The sequence below is a fragment of the Neomonachus schauinslandi genome, chromosome 7, assembly GCF_002201575.2.
Source record: "Neomonachus schauinslandi chromosome 7, ASM220157v2, whole genome shotgun sequence".
NCBI classification, from domain to species: Eukaryota; Metazoa; Chordata; class Mammalia; order Carnivora; family Phocidae; genus Neomonachus; species Neomonachus schauinslandi.
In genome coordinates, this window is record NC_058409.1 from 59,432,689 (window position 1) to 59,459,496 (window position 26,808).

The 26,808-nt window shown below is 36.5% G+C and overlaps 1 protein-coding gene across 5 annotated transcripts in view; it reads left to right on the forward strand.

The window, feature by feature from the left end:
• Window positions 1-26,808, forward strand: part of ATG10 (autophagy related 10) — a 227,760-nt gene that overhangs the window by 35,729 nt on the left and 165,223 nt on the right. For all 5 annotated transcript variants that reach the window (XM_021699641.2, XM_021699633.2, XM_021699648.1 and 2 more), the window contains exon 3: window positions 18,028-18,135. In XM_021699641.2, the coding sequence (XP_021555316.1) occupies window positions 18,028-18,135 (108 nt within the window). The remainder of the gene's footprint in view (window positions 1-18,027; window positions 18,136-26,808) is intronic.

Genomic DNA, 26,808 nt, shown 5'->3' on the forward strand with positions numbered 1-26,808 from the left:
TAGGATATTTTTATTCATCCTGAGTGTCATCTCATTTTTCCCTGTTGTGACTGAGGTTTTGGTTTGTTTGTTTTTAAATTAAATGTTGATTTGATCACCTGACAAACCATTATTCTTATTATTATACCCAGCTTTGATAAGCATACTTTTGTAGGTTGGCTAAAAAAAAAAAATCGTGTCAAATTAATCTTTTATTTTCTTTTGAGAAGGTTACTAGATGGGCAGGATGCTATAGAGGTAGTGTTTGATCTCAACCAAATCATTTAGAATGTTTTCAGGGGCTGCCAGTTAGGTGAGTAAAGACTGCAGAAATCATATCAAATTTGAGAACCTGAGAATATTTAATCTGCAGAAAAATAGACTATTTTAGATATTCAGAAGACTGTTGAGTGAGCAGTGTTGATTGGAAGGAGAATTTATTGTTATCAGAGGAAGTTATCAAGGTTACTTATGAGAAATATAAAGTGCTGTTGGTATGTTCGGGGGACACACGTAAGTTCCCAAGACCTTGGGGCAGCACTACATAAGCAGGGGTAACTGCAGGATATTTTCATTCTTGTGACCACAAAAGTGAAGTGAGCCAAAAACACAGTGGGAATTAAACGAAGTAGGGTTAAGTTTTCATTAAAGGCTGTGCGGTGCATTCACCACTCCTGGTTGCCCTGGCAACCAGGCTCCCTTGCATGCTAATGACATTATAATGAGAAAAAAAAACACATGCAAATGCAGTAAATAGTAATTAAGAGGCAGAGCCATACATGGAGTGGTGAGCTCCACCTTGGGAAGGTCTGGGGAAGAGCTGCTGAAGGGTTTGTACTGAAGACAAAGAAAGAGGTAATGAAAGAAAGACTTGGAGTTACATATGAAAGGGTTGAGTCTGCATAGAGCACACTTTAGCATTTGCCTCCTGCAAATACCTGTTGTTTCTCCAAGCAGAATTTAGTCGAAGTCCGAAGTCTTGCAGTTGTACATCCACATTGTCATAACCGTTCTACCTGTTGGCATCACGGAGAGAAAAGAATCTTAGCTGTAATTTGCCTTGGGTGTGGAGCAACTGTAGCAGCCTGCTGTTTGGAATGACCTTTCTGCTCACATTGGACAGGGCTGGGCCCATCCAGACAAGGTAGTGGGGCCAAAATATGTAGTCAGAAGTCATTCTTGGTGAAGAGAGAGTAGAGTATTCTATGTTACTTCAGATGAGACAAGGAGGACCAATGAGGGACTACATTTGGTTAATATAAGGTGTAACAGATTAAGAATACATGCTGTCTACATCACTAGAAGTGTGTCAGAGATGCTGGGTGACTGCCTCTCTCAAATGTGATAGATAGTGTTTTTGATTTGCCCAAATGGTTAGATTCAGAGTCTATGAATCAGTGTTCAATTTCATTCTCTTCCCTTTACTTCATTTTATTCAGGCTCTTCTTTTCTGTCTTTTCTATTTTTATTGCCACTTGTCTCTCTAGGTATCTTTCTTGGAAATGACTAGAAAATGTTATATCGCCTGCTTCTCATTATCCTAATTCTTTGATTTATCTTTTCAGTGTCAGCTGAACCATAGTATAGAGTGAAAAATCACCAAAAATAGCCATGAAGATTCATAAATTTTTACTATTCTTTTTCCTCTTTAAATTAAAAAAAGTTTAAAAATTTCACAAGAAGTGCACATCTACTTTTGTAAAAATTTGCATTAGTATATTATTAACAATTCAAGTAATTTGGACATATATATGGTAAAGTGTTTAAGTCCCTGCCAGCCACCTCTCACCTCCTCTGCCAACTCCCAGTCCCAAACTTCAGAGAAAGCAAGTGTTAACAGTTTGGAGAGTAAACTTCAAAATCTCTTTCTATGAATTTATATGTGTGGTTATTATTTATTATATACATTATTATGATATTATTAATTTCTAACACTTATTGAGTGATTGCTATGTATCAGACACTGATCCTTTTTGTATATTAATTCATTTAATCCTCAGATAACCTCCCTTTGAGGGATTTTATAGAGGGAGGAAGGAAGGCCAAGAAAAGTTAAGCAACTTGCCTAAGGTAACAGGCCAAATTTATATCCCAGGAAGTCTGTTTTGGAGCTCATGTGTTCTCTCATCACACTATCCTGCCTATTCTGCAGGTAACATACACATATATGTTTTCTTTTTCCATGTGTCTGGAATCAGTCATTCCATGTGATTATTCTTCAAGTAGTTTTTTTAACTTAATATTCAGAGATCATTCCATCTCAGTAACTTACCTCTCCCATTTATTTTAATTATTCCATTTTATTCTCTTTTTCACGTGTACCATAATTTAAGCAGTCCCCTATTGATGAGCATTTAATTTGCTCTAACAAATGATAATTTAAAAATATCCACGCAGAGAGCAGTTTTCATGTGTGCTTATATATTTCTGTAGAATAAACAGTTCAAAATGGAATTGCTGAATGAGAGACTATTCTCACTTTGCATTTTGACAGATACTACAAAATTAGCACAGTTATCACTCCCTTCTTGAAAATACTCTTTGCTTAGCATCTGGGACACTGACTTATCAGTGTCCTTCTCCCTTGAGACTGCTTCTTTTTAGCTTCCTCTGTTGGTTCCTCCTCATCTCCCAACTGAACACTGGAGTGCCCCAGGGCTCAATCTTTGGATTTCTTTTCTTCTCTAGTTAGACTCGCTCTCTAGGATATCTTGTATAGCTCCTTGGCTGTAAATACTATGTATTCACTGATGACTCTTAAAATTGTATTTTTGGTGCCTATCATGTCCCTGAACTTCCCAGTTTTTATATCCAGCAACCTAACTGACATTCCATTTGTATACATGGCATTGCACATTTAACTCATTTTTACTTAACCTTTTCCCTCTCTACCCCAACCTGCTTCTTCTACAAACTTCCCTATCTCAAGAAATATTAGCTTCCAATTGCTCAGGACAAGAACCTGAGGTTCTTTTTGACTCCTCTCTTTCTCGTGCATCCATGTTTAATCCATTAGTAAGTCCTACTAACTGAATCTGCAAAATACATCCATAATCAACCACTTCTCACCACCTGGACTGCGCCACTTTAGCCCAGGCTGTATCATTTCTCGCCTGGCTTATTGCAATAGCTTCCTAATTAATGCCTATTTAGAATCTGGTCTTTAAACAGCAGCTAGAGTGATCTTTTAAGAATGTGAGTCCCGTCGTAGAACTCCGTGGCTCAGAGCCCTCCAGTGACTTCCAGTTTTAGGAATAAAATCCAAAGCTTTGTTCATGACTTCCAAGGCCTAACTGGTCCCTATACCCTTTCTGTCATTCCCTAGTCTTACATTCTACTATTCTCTTATTCTGTCATTCTGCTCCAGCCATACTAAGATGCCTGCTGTTTATACCATGGGGCCTTGGCACTTCCCATTCCTACTGTCTAGTGTGTTCTTCCCCTAGATAGATTTATGACTTATTCCCTTACTTTTGTTAGATCATTGCTTACCTTACCAGTGAGGACCTGCTATCTACCTACCTTATGTAAAATAGCACCTAACTCCCGGATAATTGTCAATCCCCCTTACCCTAATTTATTTTTATTGCACTTAAAACCACCTACTTTATGTATTTAGTTCTTTGTTATCCCCTCCACCCTGTAGTCTGTCCTCCAGAATGCAAGCTCCATGAGGAGAGGAACCTTTGACTGTGTTGTTCACTGCTGTATCTCTGGGGCATAGTAGAATACATGTATGAAGTAGGTGCTAATAGTATTTGATGAATGAACAAGAATGTGGACAAAATTTCTCTCCAAACATACTGTGGCAATTAATTTTCTCATCAAAAAGTATATGAGTATGCCCATTTTCTCATACTGTAAGAAATTAGATATTGCTGATCTTTAATTTTTTCATTCTCAAAGGTAGAAAATGATATATTGTTTTGATTTGCATTTTCCTCATTACACTGATGTTGAGCGTATTTTCATATGCTTATTGGTCACTGGTATTTCTTCTAGGAATTTTTTGTTTATGTCCTGTGTCTCTTTTACTGTAGGGTTGTTTATCTCTGTAATATTGATTCATAGGAATAACTTATATATTATGAATATCAATCCTTCATTTCCTATATGTATTGCAAATATTTTTTCCTAGACTGTCACTTCTCTTTTAACTTTGTTAATGGTATCATTTGTCATATAAGAGTTTTAAATTTTTAATAAGTCTGCCACTATTTTGCTTTATGGCTTCTGGGTTGGTGTTTTGCTCAGGAAATCCTCCCTAACTTCCAATTCTGAAAGTATTCTTTTATTTTCCTCTAGACCTTTATTATTTTATTTTTTTATATTTAGGACTTTAATCCATCTGGAATTTATTTTGGAGATTTTGTGGGATAGTAATATAGTTTATTTATTTTATTTAATGGTGAACCAGTTGACTTCATGTTTATTATTGACTCATCCATTCTTCCATCTATGATCCAATTTTTTTATTATATATTAAATTCTAACATGAGTCTACTTCTAGACTCCATGGTCTAATCCTTGATCTGTTTTTCTTCTCTGTCACAAAAACATAGATTTTAATTATTGCTAGTGCTCTTTAGTTAATTTTGATATCTGATAGTTATACCATTCATTGCTCTTTTTTTAAAAAATTGACTACTCCTGTAGATTTTTTTTTAACATAAATTTTAGAATCATTTTACAAATTTCATAAAAAAACTTGTTGGGATTTTTTCACGGTCTACAGTAAATTTGTAGTGTTTTCCTGACATGGTAGGTATATTCCTTGAATATTTGACATTTTTTGTTCATGTTTTTGTTCATGGAATGGTGCATTTTAGCTTTATGATTTTAATTGATTATTGCTACATTTGTAAAATTATTGATTTTTATATGTTGATCTTTTTCCTGGCCACTCTCTGAAAGTCTCTTATTCATTTTGATTACTTTTTCTGTTGATTCTCTTAGGTTATTTAGGCAAACTATGGAACCATCTGCCATTTTGTATTTTCTTTAACAAGAACTTTCTCCAGCCACTGAGCTGAGACACTTGTAGAGCTCACTGTGTTTATTTCCCATCTCTTAGAGATCACTGTCCTGCACTGCCTGTGTCTCATATCTGAAAATTCTGATTTCACGTTTTTTGTTTGGTTTTCTAGTTGTTTAAGATAGGAGGGTAAGTCTAGTCTCCATTATTCTATAGAAGACTCAAGAAACACTTAAAAGAATGCAAAACTTCTTGAAGGATACTAGTGTGTATTGCCATTATATGAAATGTAAATTTAAGAAATACAGATTTTAAGCTATTAGTAGGTATCTGATCATCAGTTCAACTGGTCTGTTTCCAAACCTAAGATTGGGAATACAGCAGTGGGAGAACATGATTAACTCTTGGAAAGGAAGAAGAGGTATTAAATGATGTCTGCCTAAGATTTGTAACGTAAGTGTGAGGCAAGAGGGTGTGCTTCTGTTCTTTCTGCTATTGCATTGTATCAGCCCAGCTTTCTCATAGCTCCTGCCTTGATGCAGAGGCAACAGACCTCCTTCTTCTTTGAGACTTGCTCATATCAAGCTATAGGAAGCAGGAGTTCTGATAAAAGATACAGAAGGAGAGGACATTCAGTAGCAGAGCTTAAACATGCACAGGCTTGCAATGGAAATGACTATAAGGACACAGATTGTGACTCATTCTGGGAAATATGTCTGGAAACTTTTGTTACATTAATAAAAAAGTCTGAGTGGATAACATCTTCCTTCTCTTTTTCCACCTCTTCCCTCTTCTCTGTCGACAGTGTGAGTTTGCCGTGTACTTGGTATTGATCCACATAGTGGATATTGAATGCTTTTTGGCAAGTAGAATGATTTTAGTAAAGTCTTCAATCTCATATTATCCAGGCCCCATGGACAAAAAGCAGTAATTGTACTACAACTGTGCAGCCTTCTCTAAAGGCTGTCAGTATCTTCTTCCCTGTGATTGGTCAAAACCCTTTTGGTTTCCAGCAGGAGCCATGAAAATCTGGCCTCGTGTCCTCAGGCTGCAATAGCTTCTGAAGTATTGACCATTGACTCTGTCCTACCTTGGCTTTTCTTCTGGGCAAGCTGCCTCTGTGTTAGGTGCAGGAGCTGTGTGACTACTTTTCTCTCACCTCCTTCTGCTTTGCCATCTGTACTGAGTTGTATAGTGCCCCCCCCACCCCCACAGATTCATGTCCACCCAGAACCTGTACCTGTGACTTTATTTGAAAATAGGGTCTTTGCAGATATAATCAAGTTAAGATGAGGCTATACTGGATTAGATTGTTTCCTAAGTACAATATAACTGGTGTCCTTGTAAGAACAGGGAGATTTGGACACAGAGGTATAGACACACAAGGGAGAAGGCCACATGAAGACAGAAGCAGAGATTGGGGTGATGCATCTACAGGTTGGCAACAACCAGAGCCTAGGAAAAGGCACGGGAGAATTCTCCCCTAGAGTCTAAAGAGAGAACATAGCCCTGCCAGCACCTTGATTTTGGACATCTATCCTCCAGATTCAGAATGGTAAGAGAATAATATATCTCTGTAGCTTTAAGCCACCCATGTTATGGTACTTGGTATGGCAACCATGCCAGGAGGGCCTTACTCACTCCCTCTTTGCCTTTTTCCCACCCTCCTAGCACGAGCCTTCTCGGAGTAAAACTGCTTAAACTCAGGTACCCTTTATTTCTTGAAAAACTAGGTAAGTTAAATTATTTGTACCACTTTTCAAGAGTAGTGCTTTGAAATCAAAGTGACAACTTGCTACCCTGATAATTTTCTTCTGTCAGAATATCAAATTTCTTTCAGTTTACTTTAAGTATAAAATTACTTCAGTACTCTTAATTCCCTTGAATGATTTGCTTAGAAGAGATAATGTTATAAAAAAGGAATTACTTATGAAAGGAATAAGATTTGGAGTAACTTTAAATCTAGAAATCAAGACAGGGAAGTTCAGAATGTGGGTCATTTATATGTTTGTTTTTTAAGCTATGGTATTAGAAAAGCAATGATAAACCTTTGAGAACATTTTAACGAAGCAAACAAAATATGGTAAATCTCTATAAAGTTAAATTGGAAGTAGAAACAGAGAAAAATTATTTTTCTGCACCAGGTTTTCCACATGCCCTCTAATCAGTTACAGTAGCTGTTGGCCATTCTTCGGGCACAAATAAGCAAGAATGCTCTAGGACGCAAAACCAAATTGTTTAATATAAAAAAAAGTATGAGGGCACAGATGGAGGTCCCACATCTATACTGAAAATTGAAAACTCAAAATGGGCAAGTTGGAAAACCTGAAAACATTATTAAAAAACAAAAGAGGAAAAGGAGAATGAAATCCCACAAAATGCTTAATAGTGAAATTTAATACTGTAGAGATATCGGTTGAAAGTGTTAATAAGGAAAATGGAACAAATGTGATTTAAAGTTACTTTTGATGCTTTGGCTCCAAGAAAGGGAAGGGATTTAGCATCATTTAAATTGTAATCATTCTTTAAAATCCTGTTTAAAATAAACAGGCTGTGTAGGTACGTGTAAACAAATAAATGCATGCTCTCCTCAGATGAGGTTACCAATAACCTTTTCTGATTTGATAACTGGCTAATTTTCTTCTGCTCTTTTTTCCTTAGGGCCACTGTGCTTTGCTGTGCTTTGACCTCCATTTGGGGAAGGGGAGAGTAGTGAGTGTACTGCTCATCTCCAAAGTCAGGAAGGGGCTGGAGGTGAAAAGAAGGGGGACATGGGAGGCCTGAGAGTCTTACCAGGGAAAGGGAGCCAGGACTATTGTAAAAAAACAAACAGGTTTTTAGACAAATGAGCACAGTGCCGGGCTTCTCTGTATGTTTTTATTGAATGAAATAGAAAATTGAAAGCCCTTAAAATTGAAATTTTAAGTGGCCAAAAGAATGCCCACTTGAAAAACAAAGTGAAGATATGCTGTAATTCTAGGGAAGAAGTATCTATCACCCTTCTTTTGGTTTAGCAACTAGAGGGTTAATTTAAAAAGGAGAGAAAGTAAAAACAAAAATTAATATTGTATACAAGAACATTTTATGGTTCTTAGAATAATTTTGATTTCAGAGTAGAAGGAAAGTTTTAATGAACTTTCCTAATTCAGTCTTCCTAGCACAGTGTTACTTTTTATCTCATGGGTTGGGTCTTTATTTTATTTGTTTTATTTAATTTTTACAAGGAAAAACAGTATATGGCCATTGTAAAGCTCTGATAATACATAAATATATAAAATATAGATGAAAATATTTTCTTCCCTCTCTTCTGACTCAGTTCTATAGTTTGTTTTCTATGTGTATATATATGTAGAATATGTATATATATGAATGCACATTTATAATATATTTACATAAATGGGGTCATTGTTCTGTAACTTACTTTTTTCACCTAACATTATATCATGGCATTTTTCTTCGTGAGCATATAGAGAAATATCTCATTATTTCTGACGGTTGCATAGTATTCCATTGTATGGATGATTTACATTTGTTTATTGGAGCCTCTATTGATGAAGAATAACTCCTTAGTTATTCTCATAGTTATCCCTGTAACTTTAAACAATGTACTTCTACTTACTCATTTTTGGACAATGATGATTGATTTCTGCTGTGATAGATGAGGAACTTAATGTGCTTATACTGTCTCCCACATTCCTTCCTGTTCGCCTTCTGATTTTTAAATTATAGTATTATTTTTATATCATCAAGATTTATAATATTTAGATTTTGTTCATTAATTATAATTAGTTCTCTGTGCTTTGTTTATAGGTTGATTAGAAATTTAAATCTAATAGAAGTATATAGTGAGTGTGCTAATGTAAACAAGATTCACTGCTGAACTAAGTATTGTGATAGAAGGCAGTGTAACCCTCTGATACACTGCTGCTGTAGAGAGAATATTTCAGTTAAAATCCTACAGATTCTCTTTTCATTTCATACCATGGCCATGCTAAGAAAGCTCTTTTAATTGGGAAGAGCCAGAGAACCTGTAGTCAAGGGCCAATGGTCACAGTGTTTTTGTGTGGTTTAATTTCCAGCTCATGAACAAATGTGTCCAGTAGGCATTCACACATTAGGTCACACAGATAAAAGCAATAATTATAGGTTGTATTGTGCAAATGGTAAAGCAAGGGGCTTTCAGCCTTTATTGGATGGGACCCAGCCAGAAGATTTAATTTTTCTTAAAAGGACAGCCCCAGCTTCCTCAGCTGGAGCTGAGCTGCGTCTCCATTCCTCTTCCCTAGAAAGTTTTGAAATGAGCGTGGGCTATTTAATAAATGACTGTTATGTTTTATAAACTCCAAAATACTATAAGACCAGGGAAGATTAGAGATGTACAAAGCTCTTTTTCAAAGGTGAAGTATGTTATATCCTCACTTTTACTTTTGGGTTTTGGTTTCTTGAGTTTTTGGTCTTTTGAAATTTTTACCTAGGTGAGTCAATGGTTTACTTACCCATGAGTTACGATGAGTTACCAGTGGATTACTTTGACTGGATCTGGTCACTCTTGATATTGACTCAGAGGCATTAGAGTAGACCGTGCCAGGATCGACACATGCATTTGGAAGGTTTAACAGGGATCAGAAATTGAAACCAGAGTTAGTGAGATTGAGTAGGTATTAGCAGTGGGCATGAGGAGGGGACACACTAACATATTTAGAATTGTGTTCTGGAGGATCTCTAAATCCTTAACAATTACTTTCCTACACTATCTAACTTTGGCTTTTTAAAAAGTGGACAGATATTAGTTTAATGCCTGATCTACCCAGTGTAATCTTTGCTTTTCAGCAGCACTGTTTATTTTCTTTTTTTCACCCCTAAGATTAATTGGCTATGGGCAGCTGCTGGTAGTATCGATTTGATCTCTTACTGAGGGAAAGAATAATCACTTGAGATCTGTGGCCTAGGTTTGGCCTGTTCCTCAAGGTTCCACTGACCCTGAAGGTCTTGTTGTTTGATCAGTGTTGGCAGTGACCTAGAAACTTCTGCTTGTCTTAATTGCTCCCCAACGGCCTTGCCAAGCCCTTCCTGCAGCTGGTCATTCTGGGCAGTACACTTGAGTTTGAGTCCTATATGAAATACTTTATTGCAAGGTAGAGCTGAGGCCTCTTAGATAAGCACCGATATATAATTTTTTTTTTTTTAGATAGCAGTGTTTTTCTAGAGAAGATCATTAAACCCTTATTAAAATTCAAGAACAGAAACCCTATAATTATTTGGATAGCTGGATTCCAACAGGCATAACACCTCTCTGGGTGGCATAGCCTATGGCAACTTGTGAGAAAGCAGACACAAACTTGTTCTGTTAGGAAATCCTTAGATCCCCATCCAATACTCAGTCAGCACTGCACTAGAAAACTTGGTTGTCTCTGTAGGGTTCTACATAGCTTCCAAGACATTTTCTCCCTAGAAGTTCAAAATTGGAATTTATTACAGCAGTGTGATAACCTGGAGGCATATGTTCAAAGGGCAGTCAGTGAAGTATTTGTTCAGTATGAAGTGTTATTTATAGGCACAGAAGGGTTTGTGCCCTAAAAAAGTAAGTTTCCTTTCTAACCTTCCACTGTCCTCACCCAAACTTTCAGAGGTCACCAATGATACCAGTGTCTTGGGTATCCTTCCAGATATATTCAGTGCACACACTAACACATGCAGTTGTATTTAAATAAATGGTAGCATAATATACATACATGCATACTTTTGTGCACATTTTTCCCCTTAATGATCTATCTTAGTTATTATTCCATATCAATACTTATAGAACTTACTAATTTTTTACGGCTGCATAACATTCCATTATTTGGATATACCATAATTTAACTTCATTGATAGGCATTTAGGTTGTTTCCAATAGAGTGCTATTAAAGCAATACTTTGTACGTATCATTGCATGAATTTTATTTCCTGCATGTGCAACTATATCTGTAAGATGGATTTCTGGGTGGAAGATATGTGCATTTTTAATTTGGATAGTTATTGCCAACTTGTTCCCCAGGGAAGTTACATTAATTTAAACTACCCTGCCCATGGCAATGTATGACAGTGCCTGTGTATTTTTTCTACACACAATACAGTGCTTTTGATCTTTGCCAATCTGATAGGTAAAAAAATGGTATCACATAGTTTTAATTTGCATTTTTCTTATGGGTAATATATCTTATGAGTAAAACAGTTTTATTTTTATATGGTTAATATCCATATGTACTTCCTCTTTAGTGAACTCTTTAGATCGTTGCTCATTTTCCTGTTGAACTGTTGGTCTCTTTATTTTTTTATTTTTATTTTTTAAAGATTTTATTTATTTGAGAGAGAGAGAGTGTGTGAGAGCAAGTGCACGAGTGAGGGGGGAGGGGCAGAGGGAGAAGGAGAAGCAGACTCCTCGCTGAGCAGAGAGCCCGATGCGGGGCTTGATCCCAGGACTCTGAGGTCATGACCTGAACTGAAGATAGCTGCTTAACCAACGGAGCCACCTAGGTGCCCAGCTGGTCTTTTTCTTATTGGTTTATTGGAACTACTAATACATTGGGGAAATTAAAACTATTTATATACTAACAAAATTAGTCCTTTTCTATGATATGGGCTACAAATCTGTTTTTCACATTTTGTTATTTGTCTTTTAACTTTATGGTGTTAAGATTTTTTTCCATGGGGTGGAAATTATCAAAATTTTATTATGACTGTGGGGTTTTTATCTGTTTTTAAAATATCTTTAAAATACATATATAAATATAAGTATGAAATTATATATGTATATTCCTGTGTTTTCATCTAGCACATTGATGGTATTGTTTTTCTCGTTTAGGTCTTTATTCCTTGTTTTGTTGTAGGGTGAAAGGTATTCTGTGTAGATAACTTGAGTTTTGACTGAGAGGAGGGAGTGTTCTTTTTTCCATTAGTGGTGACATTTCCTATTATTTCTCTTCTACAGTGACAGAGTGAAGCAACCTGCTTTGTTGTGGATGGGCAGTATGGAGTTCTGATGGCTGAAGTGTAGTTGGACATGGCACAGCGGTGGTTTTAAGTTATGAGATTAATGGCAGTTACAGAGGCTTGGGTCAAAGCTGGGCAAGTTGCCAGAAAGCAGGGTTTGAGGTGGTCATGAAGACCACCTAAAAAGCAGTCTTGGTACTGTGAAGATGAGAATTCACTCAAGCTGAGAATTCAGAGGCCAGTTCAGCATATGGAGAGCTCCAAGCGAGCCACGGTATTCCTGGAGGTTGGGAGTTGTTTGTGGCCATTTCTCCTGAGACAGCTATGGCTTACTTGGCTGACTCTGTTCTCAGAGTTTAAAATGGCAACTTCAGTGAATTAAGTAAAGTAGTTCTCAACCCTGGCTTCCTGTAGAGTCTACACTACAGGAAGATTGTGACTTCACTGGTCTGAGGGGGACCCCGGCTAGGGGTGAGAAGCACTGTTTAATGTAATCAGTTTGCAGTGCCTTTGAGTCAGAGGTTGCAGTGCACGTTGCCTCGGTGCTTCCTAGTGTGCACACAAATCATCTGGGATCCTGTTAAATACAGATTCTGATTCAGGGAGTCTGGGGTGTAGCTTGGGATTCTGCCTGTCTAACAAGCTCCCAGGTGACAAGGAGGCTGCTGGTCCCCAGACCTATACTTGAATGGCTTCGGTTTGTTTTACTCTGTGCAAAGCGTGGACTTACACCACTCTCTGAGAATCAGTAAACATGTTTCTGCCATGATCCGGACTCTGGCAGAATTGCTTAGTGTGGTAGAAAGAGCATTGGGTCAAGAGGTCTGCTTTCTACCTCCAGCACTTCCCCCGTTTAGCTGTAAGACAAGTCTCTTAAAAGTACTTCAGTCCAGACGAACCATGAGAGACGATGGACTCTGAAAAAAAAAGTGAGGGTTCTAGAGGGGAGGGGGGTGGGAGGGTGGGTTTGCCTGGTGATGGGTATTGAGGAGGGCACATTCTGCATGGAGCACTGGGTGTTATGCACAAACAATGAATCATGGAACACTACATCAAAAACTGATGATGTAATGTATGGGGATTAACATAACAATAAAAAAATTTTTAAAAATTATTTAAGCAAAAAAAAAAAAGTACTTCAGTCCTTCACCCTCTTATCTCTAAAACGAGAGGGTTGAACTGGATAAATTGCAAGGTTCCCTTTGTTCCTACCTCTCCTGTTCTGGTCCAGGGTGTTTTCAGGGACCAGGGACCAGGGACCAGGTTTTTATGTGGAACTAGACTCTGTAGTTAGGACCCTTTCTTCCCCAGAGCCTGGGGCCTAGGCCCTAACTTTGGATTGATTGGGGGAAATAAAACTAACACATGTTAAAAAATTAAAGAAAACTTTTTTTTTTTAAAGATTTTATTTATTTGAGAGAGAGGGAGAGAGCACAAGTGGGGGGAGGGACAGAGGGAGAGAGAAAAGCAGACTCCCCACTGAGCGGGCAGCCTGACATGGGGCTCCATCCCGATCAGGACCTAAGCTGAAGGCAGACACTTAACCAACTGAGCCACCCAGGCGCCCCCCAAAATGAAGGAAAACAACGTTGAATTGTAAGCTATCATAAGTACAGAAAGAATGCAGGGAAGCTAGAGTTGAGTGTCTACCAGAAAAGTCAGTCGAGATTTGAGTCAATTATCATTTATTGGGCCAGATGGACTGTAGTGCTAGTTCAGGGGGCAGTTCTCATGCTTTTATGTTTGCTTGTTTCTACAAAAACAACCTTCAAAACAGTGAAGAACAAAACATATTTTTCTGCCTTAAATTAAAACAGTGTAGGAGAAAGGCCTACTTACATGGAAGTAAATGAAAGGAAGCTAAGTTGCTATAAACTGTTTTTTTTCTATTTTTAATTTTTCAAGGCTAATTTTGACTGTTGAGAGATTGGTACCAAAAAGAAAATTACTGTGACCAGATAGAGGCTGAGTCAAAAGCCCTTGTGCATTTCCCTATAGACACTAATAAGTAGCATCAGAAATTACCTAAAATAGAAATAAAATCCCTTAAATTATAAGTAATATTAAAAATGACATATTTCTCTATCTTAATTCATTGGAAAAGAGATCAGATAATACATTTAGATTTTATAACATAGGTGCATAGGAATTTTGGACTTAACCTCTTGATGTCAAAGGAAGTGTATTTTGCCTTGTAATTAGGGTTTTACTAAATTATAGCTTGCCTTAAGAAGAAGTTGTATGATCAGTGCTCATGAAATAGAATAGTTGCTCTAATTTGATGAATCAGATTCAGTACACAGTTTAGTTCTAACTCTTCTCTGAATATCTTGAGGTTTTTTTTCCTCTATAGCTAGATTATTTTTAAATTGCAGACTGTTTTTACTTTTTGTCTCACAATCACCTACCTTTATGGCTTTACTATATTTGGCAAATCTTCTATATAATCAGCTATTGATTATCTATTATAATGAAAGTAATCATATAATACAGTAGAAATCATGTAGTTTGTTTATTCATTCGAGTCAAACTATTTTATTGTTTAAGAGACTCTTTCTGTGGTCATAGGAGGCTCATTCTCAACAGTAGGAAAATCTCATCTAGTTTTAAACTAATAACATAGGTCATTTTATAGAAAGATTATATTAGTTGCAAGTGACAGAAAACCCAATCCAAATTGGGTGAAGTCAAGAAAGGACTTTTTGGGGCCATGTAACTGAAAAATTTGAGCGTGGAACTAGCTTTAGGTATGGTTGGTGTGAACAGTGTCATCAAGATCTGGTCTTTCTGCATCTCATGCACTGCTTTCTGCACTGGCTTCATTCTCAGGCTCCATTTGATTACATGATGGCTGCCAAAACTGCCAAGGCTTTATCTTCCTGGTTCAAATCCAGTAGAAAAGAGAATATCCTCCCCTATCCCCTAATCCAAGTCCTGAACTGTGTTTCATTGGCCCTGAGTAGATTTTTTTACCCTCCTGAGTCTCTGAGGCCAACAGGACTGATGCTCTTACTGGCCAGTTCAGAGTATTGTGATCATTCCTGTAGTAGGGGGCCATGTCCACACTGATAGGGGGAAGGGAATGATTCCTTAGAAGAAAATTGGCTACTGTTTCAGAAGAAGCGGAAATAGATACCTGGTGTAAAAAGCAACAGCAACAACTACAATCCCTACATATATCTTTCTCAGTTTAAGCCAATATTAAAAGTCATTTATGTTGTCTAGATACAAAGATTTCAGTGGTTGAAGGCCCTCAGGTATGCTTTGCATTTGGATGATGCAGAGCTAGAATTTAAAACAATAATTCCATCTACAAAATGTATCGTATTGGGGTGCTTGGGTGGCTCAGTCAGTTGAGCGTGGGACTCTTGGTTTCTGCTTGGGTCATGTTCTGGATGTTGTGAGACTGAAACTCCCATGGGTTCCACTCTGGCACAGAGTCTGCTTGAGATTCTCTCCCTCCCCCTCTGCCCCTCCTCTTGCTCAAGCTCTTGTGCTCTCTCTCTCAAATAAATAAATAAAATAAGATACTTTTTTTTTTTTTAAAGATTTTATTTATTTGACAGAGAGAGACATAGCGAGAGAGGGAACACAAGCAGGGGGAGTGGGAGAGGGAGAAGCAGGCTTCCCGCCAAGCAGGGAGCCCGATGCGGGGCTCAATCCCAGGACCCTGGGATCATGACCTGAGCCGAAGGCAGACACTTAATGGCTGAGCCACCCAGGCGCCCAAAATAAAATACTTTTAAAGGTGATAGTATTGGTTACCAGATAGCTTACGTTACAGGGAGGAAGCGTATTTAAATATTTAACAATCTGTGGCAGGGGCATCAACCAATCAGAATAAGTTGGGTCCAGCCAGTAGAACTGGTACTGATCAGGACCAACCAGCAGGGTTCTTTGGTGAGTGCTGGTGGGATGTCAGCCCAGTTAACTGGGAGGCATTGTAAAGGTGCCACCAGAGTTCTTAGAAAATGTAGTTCCTGTATTAGTTTCCTAGAGCTACCATAAGAAAATGCCATGAACTGAATGACTTAAAACAAATTTATTCTCTTCCAGTTCGGAGGTTGGGAGTTGAAAATCAAGGTGTCTACAGGGCCATGCTCCCTCTAAAGGCTCTAGAGAAGAATTTTCTTTGCCTCTTCTAGCTTCTGGTGGTTGGTGGCCATTGTTGGCATTCTTTGTCTTATAGATGCACCACTTCAGTCTGTGCATCTATCTTCCCCTGGCCTTCTCCCTTGTGTGTTTGTGTCTCTGTAGCCAAATTTTCCTCTTAAAAGGAAATTAGTCATATTGGATTCAGGGTCTACCCTATCCCAGTATGACCTCATCTTCACTTTATTACATTTGCATAGACCCTGTTTCCCAAATAAGGTCACATTCACAGGTTCCAGGGGGACATGAGTTGTGAAGGGACATTATTCAACCCAGTACAGTGACCTAAAATCCAGTGCTCTTACATAGTTGGCATGACACAATTTTTTTAAAGATTTATTTATTAATTTTAGAGAAAGAGTGAGCAGGAGGGAGGGGCTGAGGGAGAGGGAGAGAGAGTCTTAAGCAGATTCCATGCTGAGCACAGAGCCTGACACAGGGCTTGGTCTCACCACCCCCGAGATCATGACCTGAGCCGAAACCAGGAGTCAGACGCTTAACCGACTGTGCCACCCAGGTGCCCTGGCATGACACGAATTAAAAAAAATAAATTCAATATTAAATCACTCACAAACCCTATAAAATTTTTCTTTTCTTATTGTGTAGTTAAAAACTGAATTTTTGAATCTTAGTAAAATTATTTAAGTGAGTTATGAATGGTTTTAGTTGGAATGCTATTCTGTACTTTTGTTACTGCATCAGATTAAATAATCACATTTCCTTAGTTATAACTATTTAAATTCTCTTAAAATTTGAGTGTTAACAGTGACAATTTCGTGGAGAATTAATAATATTCATTAATATGTGAGTATGTGTATGAGGAAGTATTATATTTTTATACATGACTTTATTGAATTCAACCAAGTTTTGCTTTTTAAAAAATGGAACTGACCACAATTAGATAAACATAAGTGTATTTAAGAGCAAGTATAGGAAAGAAGTGAGAAATACAACTGGTGAAAGGCTCGGAAATCATATCTTCTATGGAACATTTGAAAATGGTGCTAATTGTCTTCAAATCTATGAAGAATGGCTTTGTGGAAAAGAGTTTAGACTCTGGAGGGCAGAACTAAAACCAGTGAGTTAAGGTTAAAGAGAAACATTTCAGTGCAATATAAGATAATATTTTCTCATTGAACTATGTACCATGTACCAAAATGGAAGTGGTGGTCATATAAAGGGGTAAAGCAAAGGTTCCTGGAAGTGCTTAGGCAGGTGCTGCACAGTTACCTCCGTGTGATGTTGTAATGGAGATCTTGCCTTGAACAAGAAATTAAAATGGAAGGTCCCTTTTAGCTTCAAGATCTGTTGCAAGTCCTCTTTAAATCTCTCTTTCTATATAGGCCATGAAATCAATGTTAATATGTGACAAAGTATTTCTATAAGTTTAAATGCTTCTTTTTTTTTTTTTAAAGGTTTTTTTATTTATTCATTCGAGACACAGAGATACAGAGAGAGAGAGAGAGAATATGAGCAGAGGGAGAAGCAGAGGGAGGGGAGAAGCAGGCCCCCCGCTGAGCAGGGAGCCCGATGCGGGACTCGATCCCAGGACCCTGGGATCATGACCTGAGCCGAAGGCAGACGCTTAACCATCTGAGCCACCCAGGCCCCCCAGTTTAAATGCTTCTTAACAGCTGCAAACCTGAGATTTTGCTCCATGACTTACGTGCTATGAACTGCTTGGAAGAAAAAGGAGGGGGGATACCTAAGAGAAGGGGAAACACCATTAATAAGTAAGAAAGGTAGGGGAATAAAACTGCTATTCAATGAGTACCTACTATGTGCAGGGTTTATCAGATGAGTTTCTTTATCCATATTATATCTCATATCATTTAATATACTTAGTTTTTTATTACTCAGTTTGAAATTTATGAGAAACCGTAGTTCTTAATATGATGAATTCTAAAAATAATTGGCATTTTCTTATGTATTCTTCATGTGGAACACAGGATTGTTCTGAAGGCTACATGTGCAAAACATATTTTCAAATTAAACCTGGGACAGTGGTGTCATATCTGGGAACATCTGCCCATGTACAGACATGTCTTCCCACGGAGGTAAGTGGTTTACTGTATCATATTCTCCTTTCCAGTCTTTGTGAAGTATAAATGAAGCAATTTAAATCTGTTAAATATATATTTGAAAAAAATGACTGGCATTGGATCCTGGGCCTGCTCTAGGGGGAGAATTGAACATCATTGGTTAGGGGGTATTTTCTTCTATAATATTGAAAGCAGGAATTGTGGTAAAGCTAAGATCCACTCTGAGTCAATACAGACTGTGGATCTGAAGACCACTAATGCCTTCCGTTGCCTGTTGATTTTTCTCCAGTAAAATCCTCCCAGGACAACACAGATCTGTCCCTTAGCTGATTAATACATGGCTGGAGACTTCTGCCTAGTCTGTCTGCCTTTAACTGTTTTCTCCTATGCCCTTTAAAATATGCTGGACCTGGGTCTTATTCCTTAGGGGACTTCAACCTTGACTTGAAAATCTTGGTAAATTAAATTTTAATAAGGTGATAATGGCTTAGTGGTTTTCTGGGATACTTTCAATTTTATTTTTATCAAAATGCAAATAACCTTCTTGTATTGTTATTGTTAGTAAGGAAATTTTTAATATATATGGCAAAAGTAAACAATAAAGACATATATAAAGAGTAAAAAAACTCCCATATGTCCTTTAACTGGAGATAGCCACTTTTAATATTTTAGTAAATATTCTTCCACACATTTTCTATTATATAGACACATACATACTTTTCTTTTTTTGCAATGAACAAGTCATATATCATGGAGATCTTTCCATGTCAGCAAATGTAGAATTCCATAGTTCTTTTTAAATGGCTTCATTGCATTCCATCCTATGGATATAATCACCATAATTTTGTAGAGCCCATTCTGAAGTAAAATACTTGAATTCTAAAATGGAATTGGTGGAGATCTAATTGTTTCAACACAAAGGAAGAAAATACTAATGCTTGGAATTCTGAGCATCCTGGTAAGTGGGAGAGGACACTTTTCTTGTGAAGGAAGAGCCCTTTCTCAGGACCTGTTAAATCAGTCCCATTTGGCAATCCAACATTAGCTCCCCCCCCCCCATATATGACATTGGCCTAGAAGTAACTCTTGCCAATGTAATTCAGTTTGCAAGTTATTCTTGAGGGTATTGTGTTTGGTAATAAGCTAAGTGCCCCTGGGTGGCAACTCAAATCCTGGTTACTGTTTCATAGTTCAAATAGCCAACATCAAATCTGAGGCCAAGCATGTTAGGAAGCTTTTCAATTCATTATATATTAACTTAAAAAATGCACATGAAAATGGTGATTTAAAAGATGAATTACCAGTTTATGCCTAACAAGTTGGCAGAGATTGAAAAGCACTAAAAAGTGATGTTGACAGTGAGGGAACTGACACTTTTTGGTTGATGTTTTAACTTCACACAGTATAAAGATGGGCACATACTATGAACAATTTATTCCAGTTCTAGGAATTAACCTCATAAAATAGGAATCTCTTCAACATTTTTCGTTTTAAACATTTTCTAAAAAATTTCAAACATGAAAAAGTTGCAAAAATTTTGAAGTCAATATCCATATACTCATCATGTAGATTCTACCATTAACATTTGCTGTGTTTGCTTTATTATATGTCTGTCCTTCATCTATCAGTACATCTTATATTTTGATTTAATACTTTTACCTCGAAGTAGATTGCAGACAAATACTCATAGAATAATTAGAAATGTACACAGAGATTTACCTGCAACTAGTAGATTGCAGACAAATACTCATAGAATAATTAGAAATGTACACAGAGATTTACCTGCATTCATCTCAACATTATTTATGCTAGGAAGAAATGGGAACTACTGAAATGTATACAATAATGGATTGGTTAATTATGGCACATCTCTATGATGGCATTTTTGATTCAGTAGGTCTGGAATAGGGCCTCAGAGTTTGCAGTTCTAACAAGTTCCCGAACACTACTGCTTCTGCTGGTCCAGGGATCACATTTTGAGAACCACTGCATTGCTCTATGATAGAATGCTTAGCATATTTGAGATGCTGTACAGCTGAGATAGTTAATATGATATATGACAGAGTCGATATTACAATAATCTTGGTGGGATGAAAGATGTCTCAGGTTGGGTTTGCCAGAAGCAGAGCCTGAAATGGAGTTGCCTGTTCAAGTGATTTGTTATGGATGAGCTCTTAGAAGAAAGAGAGTGACAAGCAGAATAAGACAAGGGATAAAAACTAAGGAAGAACATGGTCTCTGCTAGAAACGAACTTGGGTCTGATCCCATGGGAAGCTCTGGAGCACAAACTACACCCAGAATTAGTTCCACTTTGTGTCATTGGGATGGGTCTTTTGTACTCTGTGATAGTTACTGGCTTGTCATTCAGTCATTGGATGAAGTGGAGGTGCACATAATTTCCAAAGCCAGGTGGCTCCAGTGTTACTGAGTAATTCTTCTGTGTGTTGTTATCAGCTAACAATCAAAACAGCTAAGTGGAGGTGGGTGCACTGGTCTGAAGGGGAGCTAGAATGGGCATCAGCAGTGTCCACTACCAAAGAATAATGTGAAACCAACAAAACGGGATCTACAGGAAAATATATATTTAAGTTCTGTATGTATGTATGTATGTATTTATTTATTTATTCATTTATTTATTTAAATGAAGAGGCAGGCTCTCTTTTTTTTTAAGATTTTATTTATTTATTTGACAGAGAGAGAGAGATAGTGAGAGCAGGAACACAAGCAGGGGGAGTGGGAGAGGGAGAAGCAGGCTTCCCGCCAAGCAGGGAGCCCGATGCGGGGCTCGATCCCAGGACCCTGGGATCATGACCTGAGCCGAAGGCAGACGCTTAATGACTGAGCCACCAGGCGCCCCTAAGTTCTGTATTTAGATGCAAGGAGGGAGACAATGCTGTTTTGGAAAATGTGTTTATTTTTCAAAGAAATATTTCATAGAAGTATGCCATTATGTTAACATGTGTTTTAAATGAACTAATAAATATACTTTTATAAATTTTAGTTTTAACTGCTAATACAGTGAATGTCAATAGATAAACTCTATTAAACAGAAGCTCATTGGGATCTTCAATGAATTTTAAATGTGAAAACGGGTCCTGAGGCCAAAAAGTTTGAGAACCATTGATCTAGGTCAAGGAAATATTACAATATTACATGTGAAGAACACTGATAACTAGAATATATAATAAACACCCAAGTAAGAGTTGGAAAATCATAATAAATAGAATATTTATCATAAGTAGAATTCATTCATGATGAGAAGCATCCCAGGGGCCATAGGTAGGCTTGCATACATTGCTATGAGGAATATTTGGGGGCTCTGGAGATGTTAAACTGGACGTGAAGACCTAGGAAAGTTGGTTGTCTTCAGATACCTAGAAGCCTGTTCTGTGGAAGAGAGAATAATAAGTTTACTTTGTTTTTGAGGATAAAACTAGTTTGTGTTTGGAAATTATTCTAGATAATTCTCTCTAATGTTTAGTGTTGCCTACAGTGAAGTTGGTCACCTTGCAAAGTTGTATGCTGCCTCCCCTTTCATGATGATGTTCATCAACAGAGTGAATACAGTGAGTGGTCATTTACTGAAATGCTTAAAACACAAGGCAGATGATGAGTGAGTGAAGTGGAATGATGGGAAGTGCAGTGGAGAAGTGGAGAGAGCACGACTCATCCAATAGGGCAGCAGACATGCAGCTCCGTGTGGATTTTAAAGATGAGGCACAGATCTGGATTTTTGTGCATTGGCTTAATTAAAACAAAACAAAACAAAAGCTGTGGAGGTCATGTAGACTATACTTATGGGCTGCAGATTGTCCTTAGGCCACCACCCTGTAACCTAGCCTCTGTTATTAAAGAAAGGAGTCCTGCATTGTATAGAAGACTAACCTAGGGGACCGCTGAATTCTCTTTCAAATTTAAAGCCCAAAAAGTTCCATATCTCTGCATTTCCAATTTAAAGATATTCTGCTAATAGTTGTTTCAGTTTTGTTTTTTTTAAATTTGGCCATGTATAATGTAGGAAATCAGCTCACTTCCTTGTTCTAACCAGAATCAGCCTTCTTGATTGTAGAAAGATAGCTGGATTCATGATTTTTATGACTGTAATATTATCTACAATGGTATGTAATAATCACAGGATATTTATTTATTTATTTATTTATTTATTTATTTATTTATTTTTAAAAGATTTTATTTATTCACTTGAGAGAGAGAGTGCGCATGCACAAGCAGGGGGAGCAGCAAGCAGAAGGAGAGGGAGAAGCAGTCTCCCCGCTGAGCAAGGAGCCCAAAGCAGGGCTCGATCCCAGGACTCTGGGATCATGACCTGAGCTGAAGGCAGACGCTTAACCGACTGAGCCACCCAGACACCCTGATCACAGGATTTTTAAAATCAAAGCAAAATATAATGGAATATATAAGTGAAGTAATTTGTGAGAATCATAATCTATACCTTCTTTGAATTTTTAACATAGAATTCAAAATGACAGTTAAAAGAATGAGATGATATTCAGAAATCTACTAAATTTATTGGGGTATTCTTTAGTACTGGTTTGGGGGAACAGGAATTCTTATAGTTTAATCATATTAGATAACACATTTATTGAGAGTAGTTAATAAGATTTGCTTGTGACATTTCTGAGTTAGTGAAATTACAACCAAGACTCTGGCAGTTTTTGGACAAGCTATTTTCTTTAGCAGTGACTGAAAGAAATCCATTGCCTCAATTTAAAATCTTTGATATGAATGACTATTTTCACCAGGACCCAACGTAATCAACTCTGGTCCTTGAAATATCTTATGTAACACTTATTTCCGTGAATGTATATTGGTATAATACTTCACTTTATCACCTTATGATTTTTTGGATTTACTTGAATACTTTCTTAGATAAATTAAGATTTGATCATTTATTTAACAATAGTAAAAACATTTAATAATTGGTCTCCTTTAACAAATATGAGTTTATTGTGAAAGTCCTTATTGAAGCCTTACTTATATAAATTAAATAATAATTTAAGAATGGAAGTGGGAATACAAGCTGTTTATCTCAATTAGACAAATATTTGATGAAAATTTGTCATTATTAACCTTTAAAATGATATGTGTATATTATTGCAAAATAACTGCTAAACTTTAAAAATATTTTGTAAGATTCTAGATGAACTCATTGGCTAATAAAGACTGCAGTGACTAGTGTGGAGAAACAAGGTGATAGTTTTCTATCATGTATAGCATTAAACCACTCTTAATAAAAGGAAACAGTGAGATGAATATTCAACATGAGTATTGACTGTTAATAATCAGTAGTAAAAATGATTAGTGCATGCTTAGAAGAGGAAAATATCTGAGAAATTCTTTCCTATAGAAAGAATTGTCTGGCTGACATTGCTTTGCATTTTCGTTTTATCTCTGACTTCTTCATTTATGAAATTCTGAATCATTTTCATAGAATGGAGATGCCCAGATTTTGCCCTTTGATTAATTCATTTCAGATACCTATATATATTTATTTTAAGTTGGTCAGTTATTTTTTGTATTATTGAAGTTTGGATTCTTCTAAAGTTAGATTGCTAAAGTTCCATTTCTACCTCTTGAAGAGGTATCAGAGATGGGTGTGGAGCATATTTTATTTATTCATTTACTATCTTCATTACTTTAGAGCCTCAGGTTGTACCTTCAGATTACATTTTTTAAAACTATGAAAATGATAGAGTCATAAAAATAGCAATAGTATGCTACTGGAAAAAGGATTTTTTGTCCTAGGGCCTTGTAGTTCACTAACTGGCACTTTCCTTAGTCCAGGGCAGGTAGAATATTATAGAGAGCCCCCACAAAAACAACCTACCATAAATTCCCTGAAGCATAAAGCCGAGAATCAGTAACTGGAGATGATCTCAATTGCCAAAAGAACATATTCAAGAGAATGATGATCTTCTGAGGTAACCAGGTCTTCAGATATACTCATTTGCCCTAAGGATTTTATTAAGTGGCTTCGAGGATGAGTTCTATTTTGTATGTCCAAAATAGACTATGTCAGAATATTGTAGAGTTTTTTTTGTTTTTGTTTTTGTTTTTTTAGTAATGGAATAAATGACAAGCCACAGCTCTCAGTTAGCGTTAACAGTTTCTCTGTAAAGCAACTGCTATTTTTAGACTAAAGTATAAACATGTTGATAAATGTAAATGATGAGTAATAAGCATGATTTTCCCCAGTATTTGAAATGTAATTATTAAAGCATTGTTAAAATGCCAGAAGTCTTTTATATTTAATGTGTGTAGACGCAAATGGAAGCATGTATGGTAGTCATTCAGTATTTATTGCTATGATGAATCTAATGTTGATAGATAAATGGGTTTTAAAAGAAAATAACTATTAATACAGCAGACCCAATCCCACTTCTGTGTTTTTCTTGAGGTATTTTGAAAAAGTTAAAAGACAAAGCAAATCTTTGTTTTATTTAATTTAGAGTGTAAATATATGCCATAGAGTGATGTGGTATTTGAGAGTGGAGAGTATAGGACATTCTCAAAACCAATCAGGACTGATTAGGATTTGCAACTCTAATAAAATTGTGGATTATTGCACTAGATATAGTATTTTTATGCAAATTATATTTTTTTACCATATGACAGAAGTGTTAACTTATTCTTAGAACTCATCAGAAACTACATATAAAGATGTAGCACTAAAACTGTTTGATCTAATGAAATCTTAGTGCTATTAAAGCAACTTAGAGTTCTTTTGTGAAGCCAGGGAATCTTACAGGGAAATGTTTCACATTCTCCTGACTCTTCTTTTTTCTCTAGGCCCTTGGTACCTGAATAAATATCACTTTGCAAAATTCAGAGAGTGTATTAGGTTCATTGAGAACCTATAACCTAAATGGCTTCTTAAGGTTACTTCTATGTTTGAAATTCTCTGTGCTCTGTTCTCCTTGGCAGAGCAAAGAATCTGTTTTTTTTGAGAGAAATCAAGTTGAATCAATTCAGGTAGATAACTAATTCCTTTTTATCAAGCTAGTAAAAAAGCTTTCATAAAGGCACCTAATATATTCATTGTATTTTAACTCAGCAGCACATCAGAAAGTTTTCTTTATGTATAGTTCTAATATTGAGGGTTTTTTTAAAATCAAAAGTAAGATTATTTCTAGCCATAGATGTGTACTTGAGAGAATATTGAACTGGTATTTCTGTACAAAAATCTGACAGGCTTTCAATGTGGAATGCTTATGTTCAGTTGTAAAGGTCTAACAAGAACCAATTGTTTCTGAGGAAGGACACTTAATGTATTACTTTAATTGTTCTAATTACATGTTCCTCCCATTTCTTTTAATGAGTTTGAGATGCTTTTCATGAAATACCTTAAAAATATATACTTAATGGATTGATAGAGAGTTTCAAACTTTATGTGGGTCTTTTTTCATGGAGAATTTCTGAGCAGGATATCTTGATTTTATAATTGAATCTAAAATAAATGAAAGTGAAACCATTATTTTGTATTTCTCCCCCTTTGATTTTTTTTTTTTTTTGAAGCCAATGGAAACGCCATGTGTGTAAAGGGATACATTGTCTAAATCTTAGTTAAATTGAAAAGGTTAATTAAAAAAAAATATTTTCTGGAGTGAAAGAAATATGCATTAGCATAATTTCCTATGCAGGGCTCAAAAACAGTGTTGTCATATACTCTAAAGAAATTGAATGTTACAATGGAAATGTGTGATCTCATGGTGAACTATAATCTTCAGATGTTTGGAGGGTTGTTTTCTAGGTAGCTTGAATGAAATTAGTTGCTTGTATGGATTTTTTTAACTGTCAGATAAAGATGAACTATTGTATAGAATATTATTTTACTACAGAACCATTGCTTAGAACTAGGGACATACATGTAGATTGCTACCTATTAATAGGACTCTATAGCCCTCAATATTTCTTCCACTAATACCTGAAGTGCCTACTATTAAAGGGCCTTTATTAAAAATGTAGATGGATTATTTTGTAGGGAGAGAACAAAACATTTTCAAACTGGATTAGTGGTTCCGAACCCTACTATGGATCTGGTTAGATTACTCTGATCACCACTGTGTTCTTAGAAGCATCTAGCTCAGTGCCTGGCATATAAATGCCAAAAACTAATATAGTCTATATTTTGATTTTTGTGGATTGAACTATCTAGAATTTCCTGTCTCCTAATATACTGCCAACTTAACTAAAAGTCAGCAATGTTAGAATAAATATTTTATCATTATTAACTTATTGTCTATTTATTAAGTGGTACTTAGAGAATGAAGTGCCAGGAATATTTGTTAAAGTTTATTACTGAATTTCTGTGCCTGAGGGTGAATAATAGTCTTACTTTAAAGTTGGACTGTGTTAAAGGTTTTCAAAGTGAAAAGCTAAGGGGAAAAAACTCTTAAGAGTAAGGCGTCAAAGTGTTTTTAATAGTTATTGTTTTTGATTGCGTAAATGGGGTATGGGAACTTCAATTACGTTTTTCCATATGGTGCTTGCAGATTTACTGTTTTAGACGTATTCTTTGCTCTTAGCACATTATTAGTCTTTTGTGTTTGTGCTAAGCATTGAGAAGTCACATCTAGTTCTAGCTGACCCCAAAGAGTACAGGTTTGTTTCCGCTATAGCTTAGAATGGGTTGGAAGGAGTAGGAAGGCTGTCAAGCTGGCAGTGTTACA